This window comes from Apteryx rowi, unplaced genomic scaffold, assembly GCF_003343035.1.
Source record: "Apteryx rowi isolate R43461 unplaced genomic scaffold, aptRow1 scaffold_577, whole genome shotgun sequence".
Classification (NCBI taxonomy): Eukaryota; Metazoa; Chordata; class Aves; order Apterygiformes; family Apterygidae; genus Apteryx; species Apteryx rowi.
In genome coordinates, this window is record NW_020450846.1 from 168645 (window position 1) to 182735 (window position 14091).

The 14091-nt window shown below is 57.6% G+C and overlaps 1 protein-coding gene across 1 annotated transcript in view; it reads left to right on the plus strand.

Moving 5' to 3' along the window:
• The first annotated feature begins 7013 nt into the window (after nucleotides 1–7013).
• The window catches only part of IGSF21 (immunoglobin superfamily member 21), a 12707-nt gene continuing 5629 nt past the window's right edge, over nucleotides 7014–14091 (plus strand). The window contains exons 1-3 of the mRNA XM_026082412.1: nucleotides 7014–7023; nucleotides 12160–12272; nucleotides 13050–13171. Of these exons, the coding sequence (XP_025938197.1) occupies nucleotides 7014–7023; nucleotides 12160–12272; nucleotides 13050–13171 (245 nt within the window). The remainder of the gene's footprint in view (nucleotides 7024–12159; nucleotides 12273–13049; nucleotides 13172–14091) is intronic.

Genomic DNA, 14091 nt, shown 5'->3' on the forward strand with positions numbered 1-14091 from the left:
GGTTAGATCATCGCCACCAAGGGAGAGCAGCGCAGAGCTGCTCCCGAAACGCAGCCAGCTGCGGAGGGCAGATGGCTTTTCCTCGGCCGACGGCATCTCTGGCTGCACGGACCGAGATCCGCCTGGGCGAGGGGGGATGCTCGCCCGGGCAAGAGATCAGGCAGGATGCGGTCGTGCCAGACCCCGTCCAACGCCTGGGAAGAGGCCGGAGGGAAGCGGAGCGTGAAGCCCGAGCCACCGGGTCAGCCGCTAACGTGCAGCAGTTGGGCTGAGCTAAGCGGGTTAAGGAGCCGGGCAGTCGAGCCTGGAAAGGAGGGCGTTAGGTTGGGCAGCATCTCGCGGTGAAGCAGCGGCCCCGGGGCCGCTTTTTGGAAAGCCAGGCGGCCCCATGTGCAGATGGGGAGTCTGGGTTTATTAGTCTGGGTTATTAGCTGGCACACGGTCTGCAATACGTTCCCATAAGACGTTCCTCGGGCACTTTCCGATTCGTTTTACGGCCGCGTAAAACCAGAGCTTTGTTTTGCAAACGCGAAAGGAGGGCGAAATACGTCAGGTTTTGATCCCCGCGTGATATCTGTGTAGCCCGCGTCTGAGCGCTCTGCCTCGTCTCGCGTGCTCGCCCTTGTGACACCTAACTGTGATTGGAAACAGCGGGAAAATCCAGGCGTAGCCACTTGTTTAAAGCGCCCTAGGGTAATATCCGCCGCGCGGCGCCCTATGTGAACTTGCTTGATATTTCCGCTGTGTCTCCTGGAAGAGCGGGATGCTGAGTCCTTGTGTCCCCACGGGAACAGCCTTGGCCACTGGCTTGGCACCCCGTGGGAAACGCAGAGGGTTTTTTTCCCGGCGCCGAGGGCAGGGTGCTCAGGTTTTCCAAACCAGGCTGCCGCTCTCGATCCGGACGGCAGCACGCTGGCTCCAGGGGACCGAGCGGGGTTGATGCTCGACTGCCAGCGCCCTGGGGCATCGCCGGGGCCAGGCAACGTTTTGCAGAGCTGTCAGGATCGCCTGTCCGCTGGGACACTCTTCCTACCAGCGACGCGCGCAATCTCCCATCGGCTCCGGTTTCCTTTGCAGACACGGTTATAGTTTTAGTGGGGAGCTGCGTCTCTCCCTCCTCCCTCTCCCTCCCGTGTCTTTTCCCGTCACTCGGAAGGATCCCCCGAGGCTTTTCCTTGGCAGGATTTTCGCCGCTTGCTCGAAACCTCCCAGGTGGGCTCGTCCTTGCCGGCACGGAGCGGCATCCTCTTCGCCAGCTGGGAGGGAGGAGGAGGGGGAGGAAGGAGGACCCACGCCACCGTGTCTACCTGCGAGCGGGGGGCACGGCGTGGCGCGCCGCAGCCGATCCTGCCGCCCTTTCCGTTTGTGTGTCCGCCGTGCCGATCAGCTCAGCGTCTGCTCTCCTGGCCTTCTGCACCTCCCGGGCTTTTCTATCCGAATCCGCGGGATGCCAGACCTCCGACTTGCCCAAAAGGCACCTAAAACCCTCCTGACGGCGCTAATTGCCCTTCCCCCAATTAGGCCGGTTTTTCTTCCCGCTTCTCTTCCCACCAGCTGCATTTGGTAGCAGTTTATAGCTCGGGCGCGAAGCTTTTTAGCAGACAAGCGTCCTCGCCCCGTCTCGCGCCTTTCCAAGCTAACGAGCGTCTCTGGGGCACGGAGGCGCTCGGGGCTTCGTTAAATCGCGGCTCGTTGCCTGCTGCGCCCTGCTCCGGGTCTGGACCTCGTGTCCTTCTCCTCCTCCGTGCTCCGCAGCTCCTACGGCACCTCCGAGGCGAGGTTTCCCCTCGCGTTGCATCCAGGCCATAAAGGGAGCAGGCAATTCAGTTCCTGCATCCGTACGTCGCTTTTATAGGGAGCAGCACATGTTCAAGGCAAATTATTACTCTGCTGTTACGACCCTCCCCTTCCGTGCAAGGCTCTTTGGATCGATGGGACGTGAGCAAGAAACCTCCTTTTCCCTGAGTTGGAGTTTTTTTGGGGCCCGAGTGCCCTGCCTGGGCCACCTTCTTCCCCAAAATTTGCTTTTGATATTTTTAAGCATAACTCTCCATGCCAGGCCGGTTTCTCGGTGCGCTCAGCTGTGCTGGCAGTGAAGGGGTTAACGGGGACCCGTTTTACGGGACTTTGGTGACTTCGCTGTGCAGTGCGATAAGGGACGAGAGAGCAGTCCCCCGGGTCGGCGTTGGGGGCGTTTTGGTGGAAAGCGGTGGAAATGCTCACGACCCGGCGTTTCACCCAGGAGGCTCCTTGCAGCAGCCTGCAAAAACATCCTTTAGGCTTTGCCCGTAGCTTTTTTGGGGGGGAGATTTCAGGGCTTCTCGTGTCCCACCATCCTTTTTCCGTTGTAGTGGCAGAAATGGCGTTTTCCGCCAGAAAATCCTCAGCTGAAAACACTCTGGCCCCCCCGCTCCTTTTGCGAAGCGCTTTAAGATGTGCGTCGAGGGAAAAGCTCCCGGCGCTGTCGGGATAAGAGCCGGTTTTACCAGCTCCGGGTTGATGGGGCAGAGCCGAAACGCTGCTGGGAGAAACCCCGCGGGTCCTTTTCGCCTCGCCCGGGCTGCAAATCAGCCCGGCGAAGAGCAGGAGCGGGGCCGGGAGGATGCAGCTGAGCCGGCCGCCTTTTGTTCCCTCGCCAAGCTGCTCTCTTTGCCCTTTTGTTTGCTCGCTCGGAGCACTGACGGGGCCGTTTTTAACTAATGACTGGAGCTCACAGTGTCTCCTTCCCGCTTTCCCCCCGCCTTCTCCTTCCTAAAATAAACCGTCAATCACAGGCTTGTTTTCGGTGCCGGGCTTCGGGACGGGGTTCGCGGCACGAGCGCCCCGGGCAGGCGTTCTCACAGCAGAAGCGCGGGGCTGACAACCTGCCGCGGCGTTTCCCTCCGCCGGATTAGCGTCATCGCCAGCCGTATGTTTATACGGGCCACAGCGTCAGGTTCCCGTTGCGTTTCTCTGTTTGATGAGCTGCTGCTTTTTGGGAAGAGCCGCGTCCCAGCGGGAAGGTTTCTAACCAGTTRCCCAGGAACGCCGGAAAGGACCAGTGGGGTCAAGCGCAGCCTCTTATGAAGGAGCATCTGGAGGTCACCAGAGACCAGAGATGCAAGCTGTAGACTCTGCGTTGGGTTTTTTTCTTTTCCTACAGCTCTGTAGGGGCGTAGTCCTTGACCCCAAGGAGGTCTGAGTAACCTGCCATAAAAAAAACGCATCTCCCGTTGGGAGACATCATGTCCTTATCCCATTGGGACACAACGGCACCAAGGTCTGGAGCCGTGATGCGCAAGGGTGCGAGGGGCTAAGGTGGTGGCCGATGTTGAGTTACCTCCAGCTGGTGCTGGTGGAGGAGACAGCCCCTCTCCTGGTTGCTGGCCCACTTGAGAAGGACAAGGTGTCTCCCCGGGTTGGGGACAGGAGCATGGGGAGGGGAGCACCTACTCCCAGCAACTTGAACCCCTCCCTGGCATAAAAAAGCAAGAAAGAAGACAGTTTTGGGATCTGCACCCACAGAACTTGTCCGAGATCTCACAGGAGGGTTTTCGCACAGCTAGACGTTGCGCCTGGGTTGGTGGGACCCTCCCGAGCCCCTGGGCATGGGCAAGGTCTCTCCCATCGCTGCCCCAAGGGAAGGGACTGTGCCGGCAGAGGCCACCAGCCCGTGGCATTGCCAAGCCGGCCCAGGCCCGCAGACCACACATTTTGCCTATGCAGATGAGCAAATCTCCATCTGCAAAAGCAAACCTTCTCGGCTGAAAGAGAAGGCGTCTCTGAGGACCACCAGTGCTTGAAAACAGACCAGGGAGACAGGGATTTAGTTTCTGTTCTAAACCAACCTCTGTATAATTTACAGTTTATATAATGCGTTCAATAATATACTTCGGCGGGGAGGGGGAAGGGGATTAGCGACGGTTATTTCATCCCGCTCCACCTCCCCTCGCTTGCAGATAAATCCTATCTGCCCAGGCCTGGGACCTGGAGGCGCCGCCGGTCGCCCGGAGGAGCYGTGCGGAATGTGCCTGCTTTGCATGTTCACTTATACCTATTTATTTGGAAAGAGATTCAAGCGATTTTAGGCCTTGATCCAGAGTGTGGGGATGGGCAGGAGAGGTGCTGGTCTTTCCTGATAAGAGCACGGTGATGGGTGGCACCTGGGCTGAAGTGGGGGCTGCAGTAGGGTCTGCTCCTCTTGAGGACCACCACCCATGGGCGTGCTTTCTGCTTTCTGGCCTCCAGCCCAGCTCGCCCCGAGATGGGATTTTGTGGGGTCACCATCGGTTTGATGATACCAACCAATGCGGGGACGTGTCGGTTGAGATCAAACTCTTGTTGGGAGAGACTCTGGGTGTCTCCAGAAGCTGTTCGGGTGCAGGACCATTGCTGGAGATGGCTGCAGATGGTGTGTTTGCCTTTCATGCTGGCAATGGTTGAGAAGAGGAGGATGAGGATGAAAGGGGCAATTTAGGCTGGTAATTGCCTTGGTTGCAGGAGGAACAGAGGGAGCCAAGGACCGGCTTGGATGGGAGCTGATGGCCCTGATAAGGAGGATAACAGCCGGAGTGGGAGGAAACCAGCTTCTCGGTGGGAAGCCATCAGGGAGAACCTGCTACCAGGTGTCCATGGGCCAAAGGCATGGGGCCACCTTGATACCGGGGTCTCCAGGGGCACCACAGGCCCTGATAAGCGCTGCTCTGGCCCACGCCACTCATGCGGCGTGGCAGGTCCTGCTGCGAAAGCRGCCATTGCCGCCTCCTCCTCCTCACGAGGGGACGCGGTCGAGCCGCGTCTACGAGAGAYGGGCACTTAATATAAATAATTAACAAGTGCTTACCCGGAGGTTAGGAGCTTGTAGTTGGCAGGAGGAACATGGATCGCGAGCAACCTCCCCATCTGCCAGGCGCTCTGGCCACCGCCTGGCCGCCTACCAAGCGCCCGTCCATCCTCCCTTAACCCCTGAGGGGCATCGCGCCTCCGGGTGCCGGCTGCAGACCCCGCGCTGCCCTCCTCCTTCCTTCCTTTTCCTTCCGAGTCCGGAGCATGTCGGCTGCCTCTTCCCTTTTGCCTGGTCTGGTGGGGAAGGGCTTCTCCATACGGTCCGAGGAGCACGTTAATGGCCAAGTGACTGCGATTTACAGCCCGGCTTTCCACCTCCGGAGAGCTTGGTGCCAAGCCTTGCTTAGCAGGGAGTTTCCCAGCCCAAATCCAGGCTCTTGATATTACACGATCTGGCATAATTCCCTTTAGGAAGCCGCGGTGGCTCCAGGGATCCCAGGCCCTGCGAGCAGAGAGATGGAGGGAGCTGGGGATGATGCTTGGGAGAGTCTCCCGGCTTTGGCGGTACCAKGAAGATGCGGTTGCCCCGGGGGAAAACAGGCGAATTTGCAATGCGAGCCGTCCCCGCGGTCGCCGGCCGCGCTTTGCAAAGCCCGGGAAAGCCCGGCTTGCAAAGGTCCGTCGCGTTCCCGGGGCGTCAGCGCCCCGAAAGACCCCTTTCCCCGCCGCTCTTGCAGGTTTAGCTTCTGCTGGTTTAATGGTTACGGCGAGGAGAAAGCAGATGCAGGGAGATGTCTGACACAGAGAGAGTGGGAACGTTAATCACTTGCGCCACGCTGCCTAGGAGATATATATATATGTGCATAGATATATGTCTATATGCACTCCGGGTTGCAAACAGGCCGTCTCTGCGAAGCCAGCGGTCGCCTCCACCCCGGCGAGCCGCTAGGAAAACCTACTGCCTTCCCGAGCCGCCGCTACCCGCCCTCGCGGGAGCCCTGAATTAAAGGAAATATTTTATGATCCCACGCTTCGTTACRTTTTATTAAAAGCGGCGCGGCGGCTTCCCCTGCCGCGTTTGTCGGCTCAGAGGCTGGTTTTTCCTTGCTTTTTTTTTTTTTTCCTCTTTTTTTTCCTTCCCTTCCTGAGTTCCTTGCGGATGGGCCACGCCAACCGGGCTCTCGGAGAAAGCGGAGCAAAGCGTGCAAAAGAGTGAATATTGGACCGCTTATTTCTCTCCGGATGCCGCATTTCCATGCCCGGAGTGCTTGGATTTGGTCTCCACGTGCCCCTGGGGTGACGGCGGATGGGGGATCCCGGCGATGCCCCGGGGGGACGGCCAGCACCTAAGGGTGGTGCAAAAGATGCTCTTTCCAGGCATTTTGGGGGAAAGGTCCCCAAAATGGACATTTTGCAGAGATAAAGTAGCGTCAGCAGCGAGCAGGGAGTTTTCAATATCAGTCTTTGAGATCGGCGGCGAGGAGCCAGACAGATATTGATAGTCGGTCATATCTGGAAGCGGCTGGGAGACAGAAAGGTATTAATTAGCGGTTATTTCTCGACAGCGCGGAGACGGATGGGGATTAAGGTAGCGGCCGCGCGCGTCCRTCGAGAAGCAACAGTAAATCAGCGTTATGAATCGGGGCTGCAAGAGGCAGATACGTTTTAATCTTATTAGTGGCGCCGCATTGCCGAGAGCGAGGGAGCAAAGGGGTTGTTAACGCCGGAGCGCGAATTGGGGGGAAAAGGGTCGCTCCGAATTATTGCCCCACGACAGCGAGCGCCGAGACGGACGTCAGGACTGCAGATAGCGGGGTTTGGAGTGCTTGTGCCTGGCGCCAGGCTTTTTTTTGCTTTTTTTTCCCCCTTTCTCTTCCTTTTCCGGAGCTTCGCGGCGGAGGTTGGTGTCATCAGCCCCGTGGCAGATGGGGAAACCGAGGCACAGAGCTGTTGCATCCCGCTGTTGCATCCCGCGCCAGGGGCAGCCTTTGCATTTCCCAACCCTGCGGGGTGGCCGTGATGGCCAATTCCTTGTGTGACCTATAGAGGAAGGATCAAGAAGGGCGACCAATGTCCCCCCGCTCCCGAAAAGCCAAGCCGAAAACCCGCCGCGGGTCACCGGTGTCCTGCATGCGGCACTTCCCGCAGTAAATCTTTTTTTTTTAAAGCAGCCAGCAGGCCAAACGGGCCACGCTCAATCAATGCATCGATTAAAACTGCAGCGAGCAAAGAAGATGTGAAGTTACAGGATGGAGGCAGGTGAGGGTACGGTTTGAGGCACCTTTTRTGCCCTCTTTAGTTGCAGAAAGTGGACTGAAGTATGTTTTATATGCGTAAATGAAAAATTAGCAGCTGTGTTTGCCGTTTCCCTTGGAACGAAGCCGAAGCGGCACAAAGACATCTGACCCGACCTGGGCACATTTCCCGGGTACCAAAATACCCCGCCGTGCTCGTCCTGCTCTCTGGGTGCATATCTGCGAGTGCGAGCAGGAGGGCTYGGGGGCCGGGTTTGTCTCCCCAAAACCAATCTGCCAGCTTGCGGTCCTTCCTTTCTGGGTCCGATGGGGATGCAGCGTCGCGGCGAGGTGCGTCGTGGCAAGGTGCGTCCTTGCAAGGTGTGTCGCGGTGAGGTGCATCATGCCGAGGTGCATCCTTGCAGGGTGCAACCTTCCAAGGTGCAACCTTCCAAGGTGCATCCTTCCAAGGCTCATCGCGGTGAGGTGCATCCTTGCAAGGTGCGTCGCAGGGAGCTGCATCATGCCGAGGTGCATCATGGCAAGGTGCATCCTTGCAAAGTGCATCGTGGCGAGGCGCATCCGTGCAAGGCGCGTCGTTGCAAGGCGCTTGTCAGCCAGGTGCCTGCATGCGCGTGCACCGCRCAGAGCTCTCCCCGCAGCAAACTTCCCCGCGATGGCCTCTAAAGCAGCTATATCTGGGAAAACCTAAGCATTTAGGGACTTTGYGGCAAGCGGGGAGATTTCGGCAAGCCGACTCCAAACCACCTGGCTCGGGCTCTCCAAGCCCAGCCTGCCCACGCGAGGAATAATTAGAGGTGCAACTCGTAAGTGTTTCTTCCCGTTTATGCAAATCGGGGAGGTAAGAGGCACATAATTAAATGTTTGTACTTCCCTACGCCGTGGTGCGAAGGAAGATGAATTTTAATTACCGGCTCTTAATTGTGCGGTCGGCCTGTTTAATATCCTCTTTACACAGGATTAATATAATTTGCTCCTTGCCAGCAGGGCTCTTCCTCGCGGTGGGAGCGAGGCTTTCCACCTCATCTGGGCGGCCCGTCCTCATCCCCGCAAGCGGCGGAGAGCTTATATATAGCGAGAGTTTCAATATAGTGTAGATATATTGGGTTTACCTGCTTGGAGGGGGCCGTGCAAAGAGGAAGCGGGAGTTTTAGCYGGCTTCGGATGGATGATAGCCGGAGGCAAATCGAGCCCGTGCAAACCTCGCCAGCCCTCATTTCTCACAGGAATGAGCTTCCCCCACCTCCACCCCTTAATTTTTTCCATGCAAAAGACCCGGCTCATTTGGAAATGAGAAGTCGACTCCATCTGTCGCATGCAATTTGGCTTTGCGGGGTTCAGCCTGGGTTAAAATACTGATTCCCCCGTGCAAAAAAAATAAAGAGAGGTGAGCGCAGAAGCTGGCCAGCATAGCAAGGAGGAAAAACCCCGGAATCAGCAGATCAGGCCGCTCTGGAGTGGGACAGAGTTGTTTTTCCCTGTTTTTTTTTTTGCCCTTTGCAGCCCTCCCTGGTTAGCAGGGAGCGACAGCAACACATTATAATTGCAAAGCGCCTGTAAGATCATAAATAAGGCATTGCCGGAGCAGGCGAGCGCGAGCGCGGGAGAGCAAGCGTTTTGCTGCGCTCGCAGGAAAGGCAGCGACCGCTGGCGTTTAATCTTTAATGAACAAGATGTTACAAAGCGCCGCGCGTCAAGGCGCCTTCACTTAGCGCTTTTCGGCGAGGCCGCAGCGAGGCCCGGGGTCGGAGGGAGGCCGCCTTTGCTTTTTGGGGATGAGTTTCCGTCCTCAACGCCTGGGGCTGTTTCCCCCGCGGGGGTAAACCCTTGCCCTCGCCTTTGGGTGCTCCTCGGGTCTTTTCCCACGCTTCTTGCTCTTGCACCCCGAATTAGCGGCCCGGCGAGCACGCGGGCTCCGGCGGGCGCAGGGGGAGGTCGGGGACGGCGCGGGGACGCCCCGTCCCTCGGCAAAAGGCAGCGACGGAAGCCGGCGGAGCAATCGGCGTGAATTATGCATGAGCCCTGCTAATCAGGCGCTGATTAAAATGACGCYGCGTTCATGTTCCCTCTCCGCCAAGGGGCGACGTGCCGGCACCTGACGGCGGGACGGGGCACCAAGCCGGCAGCTGTGTCCCCACGTGCCCCCGCGTCCTCTCTGTCCTCGGCGACACGTCGCTCCTCCTTTTCGGCTCGGCCGGAGGGAGCGCCGGAAGGGATCGGCACTGGGCGATGCTCTGGCTTGGGGGGAAAAAAAACCCAATATGGGATCGCTATAAACTTCAGCCTTTCCACAAGCCCACGGGAAAGGGGTGGCTGCGACTGGGCGTCACCCTCCGGTGCCGCTCCCGGGTTTTTTCCCACGCCTGGCACAGCTCTGGGACGTCCCTCTGCAACGAGGGTGCGAGTTTGCTGACCGTGGCACCGGCTTCCCGGCCGAGGAATTAGCAAGCGGGATAGGGAATGACAGCACAAATCTGTATTGGTAGGAGGTTAACGTTTTCTTTAGGTATGGCTTAAAAAATTGCAAACCTGGAAATGCCCCTGGGGAGCTGCTCCGAGGCGCCCGCATCTCCTTCTCCCCGGGGGCAACGGGAAAGGTTGGGCGAAACGATAAAAAAGAATAAATAAATAAATAATGACCCCCCCGGTGGGGTTATTTTTCCAGCCCAGGAGCTGGGTAAGGAAAAGCCCCGGTGGTTTCCCTTGGCGCAGTTGGATGCGGAGCCCCTGATTGAGCGCGGGAGGAGGCAGGAGGGCGTTTTCCCGCGGCAGGAGGGCGTTTTCCCGCGGCGGTAGGGCATTTTCCCGCGGCAGGAGCGCAGGCCCACGTGAGCCAGCTGGGCGCGTGGCCTTTTCCCACGGCCGTCCCGGCTCCCCGTTCGCGGGCAACCTGCCTCCTCCCTCGCAGCCACTTGGTAATTGAAAGCGCCGAGCGTGTTACAATGTGCTGCTTCTATTAACGTGTCACTCCTGATTTAAAAGGACATTTCATTTATCTCTCTCTTCCCCCCCCTGTTTTTTTTTTCTTTTTTTTTTTAATAGACATAGCAAGAATTCCCACTGCTCGCTATCAAAAGTATTCGCATCCCCCCCTGGGATGCAATCTCATCAGCGGGCCGCATTTCCAGGGGCTCCGATCTAATCAGCGGGCTGTATTTCCATAGGTCCTAATCTCATCGGAGGGTTGCGCTTCCCAGGCGACATCTTCCGCTTGTGAAATGGGCCTTGTTTGTAAAGAGCGAAGGCGAAGGCGAGCAGCCGGCTCAGGGGCTTGAGCCGCCTCCGGGCTGCRGTTAGGTGCCGCCCCGAGGAAGATGAAGGCGCGTGGCCGGGCTCCTCCTGAATCCGGTGGTTATCCCTGTCGAAAATGATCCGAAAATCCCATAATACCTGTTACTGCTGTTTTCTTTTCCCATCAAAGAATAAGGAGGGGGGGAAAAAAGGCTGCAATAAATCAAAGAGAGGGACCCAGGGCTCGCGAGAGCTGGAGCTTTGGGAGCGAGAAGCAAGCGTGGGAAGTGCCTAAGCTCCTGCATCGCGTTTGAAGATGAAGTTGCGGGGTTTTTATTTTTATTTTTTTTAATTAAAGTGGCTCTTTAGCAGCGTCCCGCTGGCGGGAGCCGTTTTGACAGGCGCGGGGAGGGAGATCCCGTCGCCGGAGCAGATGCCCGGCAGCTCCGTCGAGCCGCTGCTCACCGTGAAAGGCCGGGAGGGACCGAGCGGGAATCGCATTTTGGAGGGGGGGTGAAAACACAGCGCGAGAACGTCGCCGGCTGGAGCCGCTTTTTGGCTGGGGCTGGGGAATATCGAGCAAAGTGGCATCGCGTAGCCCGCAGAGCAGCCTCGCTGCGGCGGGCAAGCAGGGTCTCTTCGTCGCCGTTCRGCCGGCGGCTTTATTTCATTGCCCCGCTCGTCTGCGACGGCGGGAGGCAGCGGACGCAATCTCATCCGGCGGCTCCCGACATGTGTCAGCAAAGGTTTAGCTCGCTGCTTTACCCAGACTCACCAGCCCGGCCCTGTGAGCACCGTGCGGCTCCTTCTGCCCATTTCTCTGACGGGTAAACTGAGGCCCGGAAGGGTAAATTGTCCTTTTTGTCCATCTCGTGGTCCCATCCCTGGGCGTCTCTTGACAGCTCCCTTTCTGAGCCAGCTCCCGTTTCTCCCGGCACGTACTCCGTGCTTTTTCAATGTCACTTTTCCAGCCGGCACCAGCGGACGCAAGCAGCCGTAAAAAACCTGAAGATGACGCGAGCCCCGGAGGAGAGTCACAGCTTGGCTCTCTGCCCCGGCAAACCGGCCCCGAAAAGCCCCAGCYGGGGCGGCGGCGGGGGGTTCGTTCGCTAAATAACATCTTGGGTCTCCGAGGCTGTCGATCCGGCGTCCGGCGGCGGCTCGAGGAAAGGCAGGAAAATAAAAACGAAATGAAATCGTGGGGCCTCCTGACCCTGGCTGCGCAACGCTCCCGCTGCGGGTTCGCAGCAAATTAATCGGAAAGAGTTATCCGGGGAAAGGAAAAGGAGGAAAACATCTTGCCGGAGTAATTTGGGGGGGGGGGGGATTTCTCTCTCTGGCACGAGCGTGGCTAATGAAGGGGACGTGCCGCCCGTTTTCTGGCCTTGCTGGCCCAGAGGGTTTCCGATAGGGGCTGGGCTGCCCCCATTTGGGAGGGATCAAGCCGAGGGCAGATCCCGGGACATCCCGGCGCATCCGGAAAGAAGGGGAAGACGGGAAAGGAGAGGCGTTCACCAGCGCCGCCACCCGGGGCAAGAGCGTGGGAACTTTTGACACCGCCACGGAGATTTATTTCCCGCTGCACCGGCGCCTAACCTTAAACATCCCCGGGGGTTTTGCTGGTCCTCTCTTAATAGGAGCAGCGTAAACGTGGTCGCGGGTACCGCAGGGAGGCGTCCAAAACAGCAGCTTTTTCGGCCAAAACCAAGCTGCAAAGCAGCAGGGAGAGCTTTTTTGCAGCGGAACGGTCGTTCCTTGCGCTTTGGTGGCAGGCGAACAGGGTCGGGAGGGCTCTTCCCTGGCGGCACGTCTTGCATTTTGGGTGTTTCGGGGGGTTTTCCCCCTCCAAAACCGAGCCGGCGCCCTTTGCCGGCCCCTCACGACGCCGTTTCCCTGCGCTCCTTCGCAGGCTACCTCACGGTGAGCATCGAGCCGCTGCCGCCCGTGGTGGTGGGCGACACCGTGACCCTGAAATGCAACTTCAAGACGGAYGGACGGATGCGCGAGATCGTCTGGTACCGGGTAAGCGGTTTCCGTGCCCCCCCCCGCCCCGCGACGAGCCCCGGTGCCTTAAAGTGCCTCCAGGCTGATTTATAAATGGATAAATCACGCCGTGCTTTTTTATATATATGGAGCATTTTCCTCGAGTCCTGGCTGCCGTTTGGTATAAACGCGTGTTTATACCAAATTGCAAGGTCGAGAAAAGGCGATCGGCACCGGCGACAGGAGTCAGGGGAAACGGGACGGGTCCCCGAAAACCTCCCCTCTCCCCCTAAAGGCCGATGATTTACGGCTCAAACCGTTCGTGGTTTTGCTGCTCTTCGTCTCRCGTCTGGGCGAGCGTGCGTGCGCGTTGCAAGAAAAGCCGCGGCRGATAGATTTGAGGGGACGGTTTTACTGACAGCTCTTTTCTTTTTCCCTCCTCCRTGTAATAAAAAAGGAGGAAAAAAAATAAAAAAATAGTAAAAGAAGGAGGGAGAGCGGAGCTAGGAATGACAGCGCAAACTGCGTTATAGAGTGAGCTGTGCCCAGCCGGAGGAGGAGGAGGGAAGACGTGCAAGAGGCGCATCCGAAGGGGAGAAAAGTCCCCAAACCGGCGCGCTCACCTTATTCCCCCCCTCGGCTCGGGAATAACCTGGCTGCATTAAGGAAGTAGTGCATTTTGCCAGCTCCCTGAAATATATTTTAAATATATATATATATATTTAGGATGCAGGGAGTTGCAGGCAGCCCAGATCCAGGGGGAAAAACCCGAATATTCGCTCAGGCGCCTCACGGGCATGCGTTTTTCCGCCGCAGGTGACGGACGGCGGCACCATCAAGCAGAAGATCTTCACCTTCGATGCCATGTTCTCCACCAACTACTCGCACATGGAGAACTACCGCAAGCGGGAAGACCTGGTCTACCAGTCGACGGTGCGGTAAGCAGCAATAAATCACGGCGGTCGCGCTTGCCGGGCCGGCTGCCCTCGCTGCCTCCCGTGACCATCGCCTTTGCCGGGGGGGAACAGGCATTTTTCCCGCGCAATTTTCACCCCTTCCTCTCCGTCCGCCGCCGTCCTTCTCGGCCGTTCCCCCTTCTCCTCCGAGCCGTTCACTCGCTCRCGGCGGATCGTTATTTTCGTTGTGGCAAACTCACAAAAACTCCGAGAGAGGCTGATAATTAATTATGTCTCACTTGTTTCCCTGTTTTTTTTTTTGCGGAAAAAGCCTAATCAGGCGTTATTGTGTTCCCTTGGCTCTGCCCGCTTCGATCGCGGGAATATTTGCCGTAGAGGCAGGGGGGGTAATTAATATATCCTGGAGCCTGGCGGGGCGCGGGAATTGCTCCTTCGCTGAATATCCTGGGGTTGGTCCGTCCCTTTCCCGGTAGGAAAAGCCGCATCAGCAGAGAGGAGCAGAGATTTGAGGGGTTGCAGCGAACCGGGGGCTCTYGCCAAGCTGCTTGGATGGGGGTCAAAGCAGGGCACAGGATTAGCGTCGCAGCAGGAAAACGGCGCGAATCCCACCGCCAGCGGAGAAACGGGGGCCGGAAAATAAAAAAATAACAGGGGTTGGGGGGGGAGGGCCTGAAAGCTTCCCCGTTGCTTTTCTTCCCAGGCAGAAATCGCTGGCGGGAATGTCAGCTTTATTCCTAATTGCACCCTTGCTTTATTGCCAGCGTCATAAAAAACAAAACCGGAGCTTGAGGAAAAATGTCAGGGGGAGGCTTAATTTAAGCAAAAAAAGGGCTGGGAAGAAGTGTTTATTTTCRTGTTTAAAAAAAAAAATATAGAGGGAGTTTATTCAATGTATTTCAACTCTTGTTTTTGCCCCAGTAAAAAAAGCCGCCATATGGCAG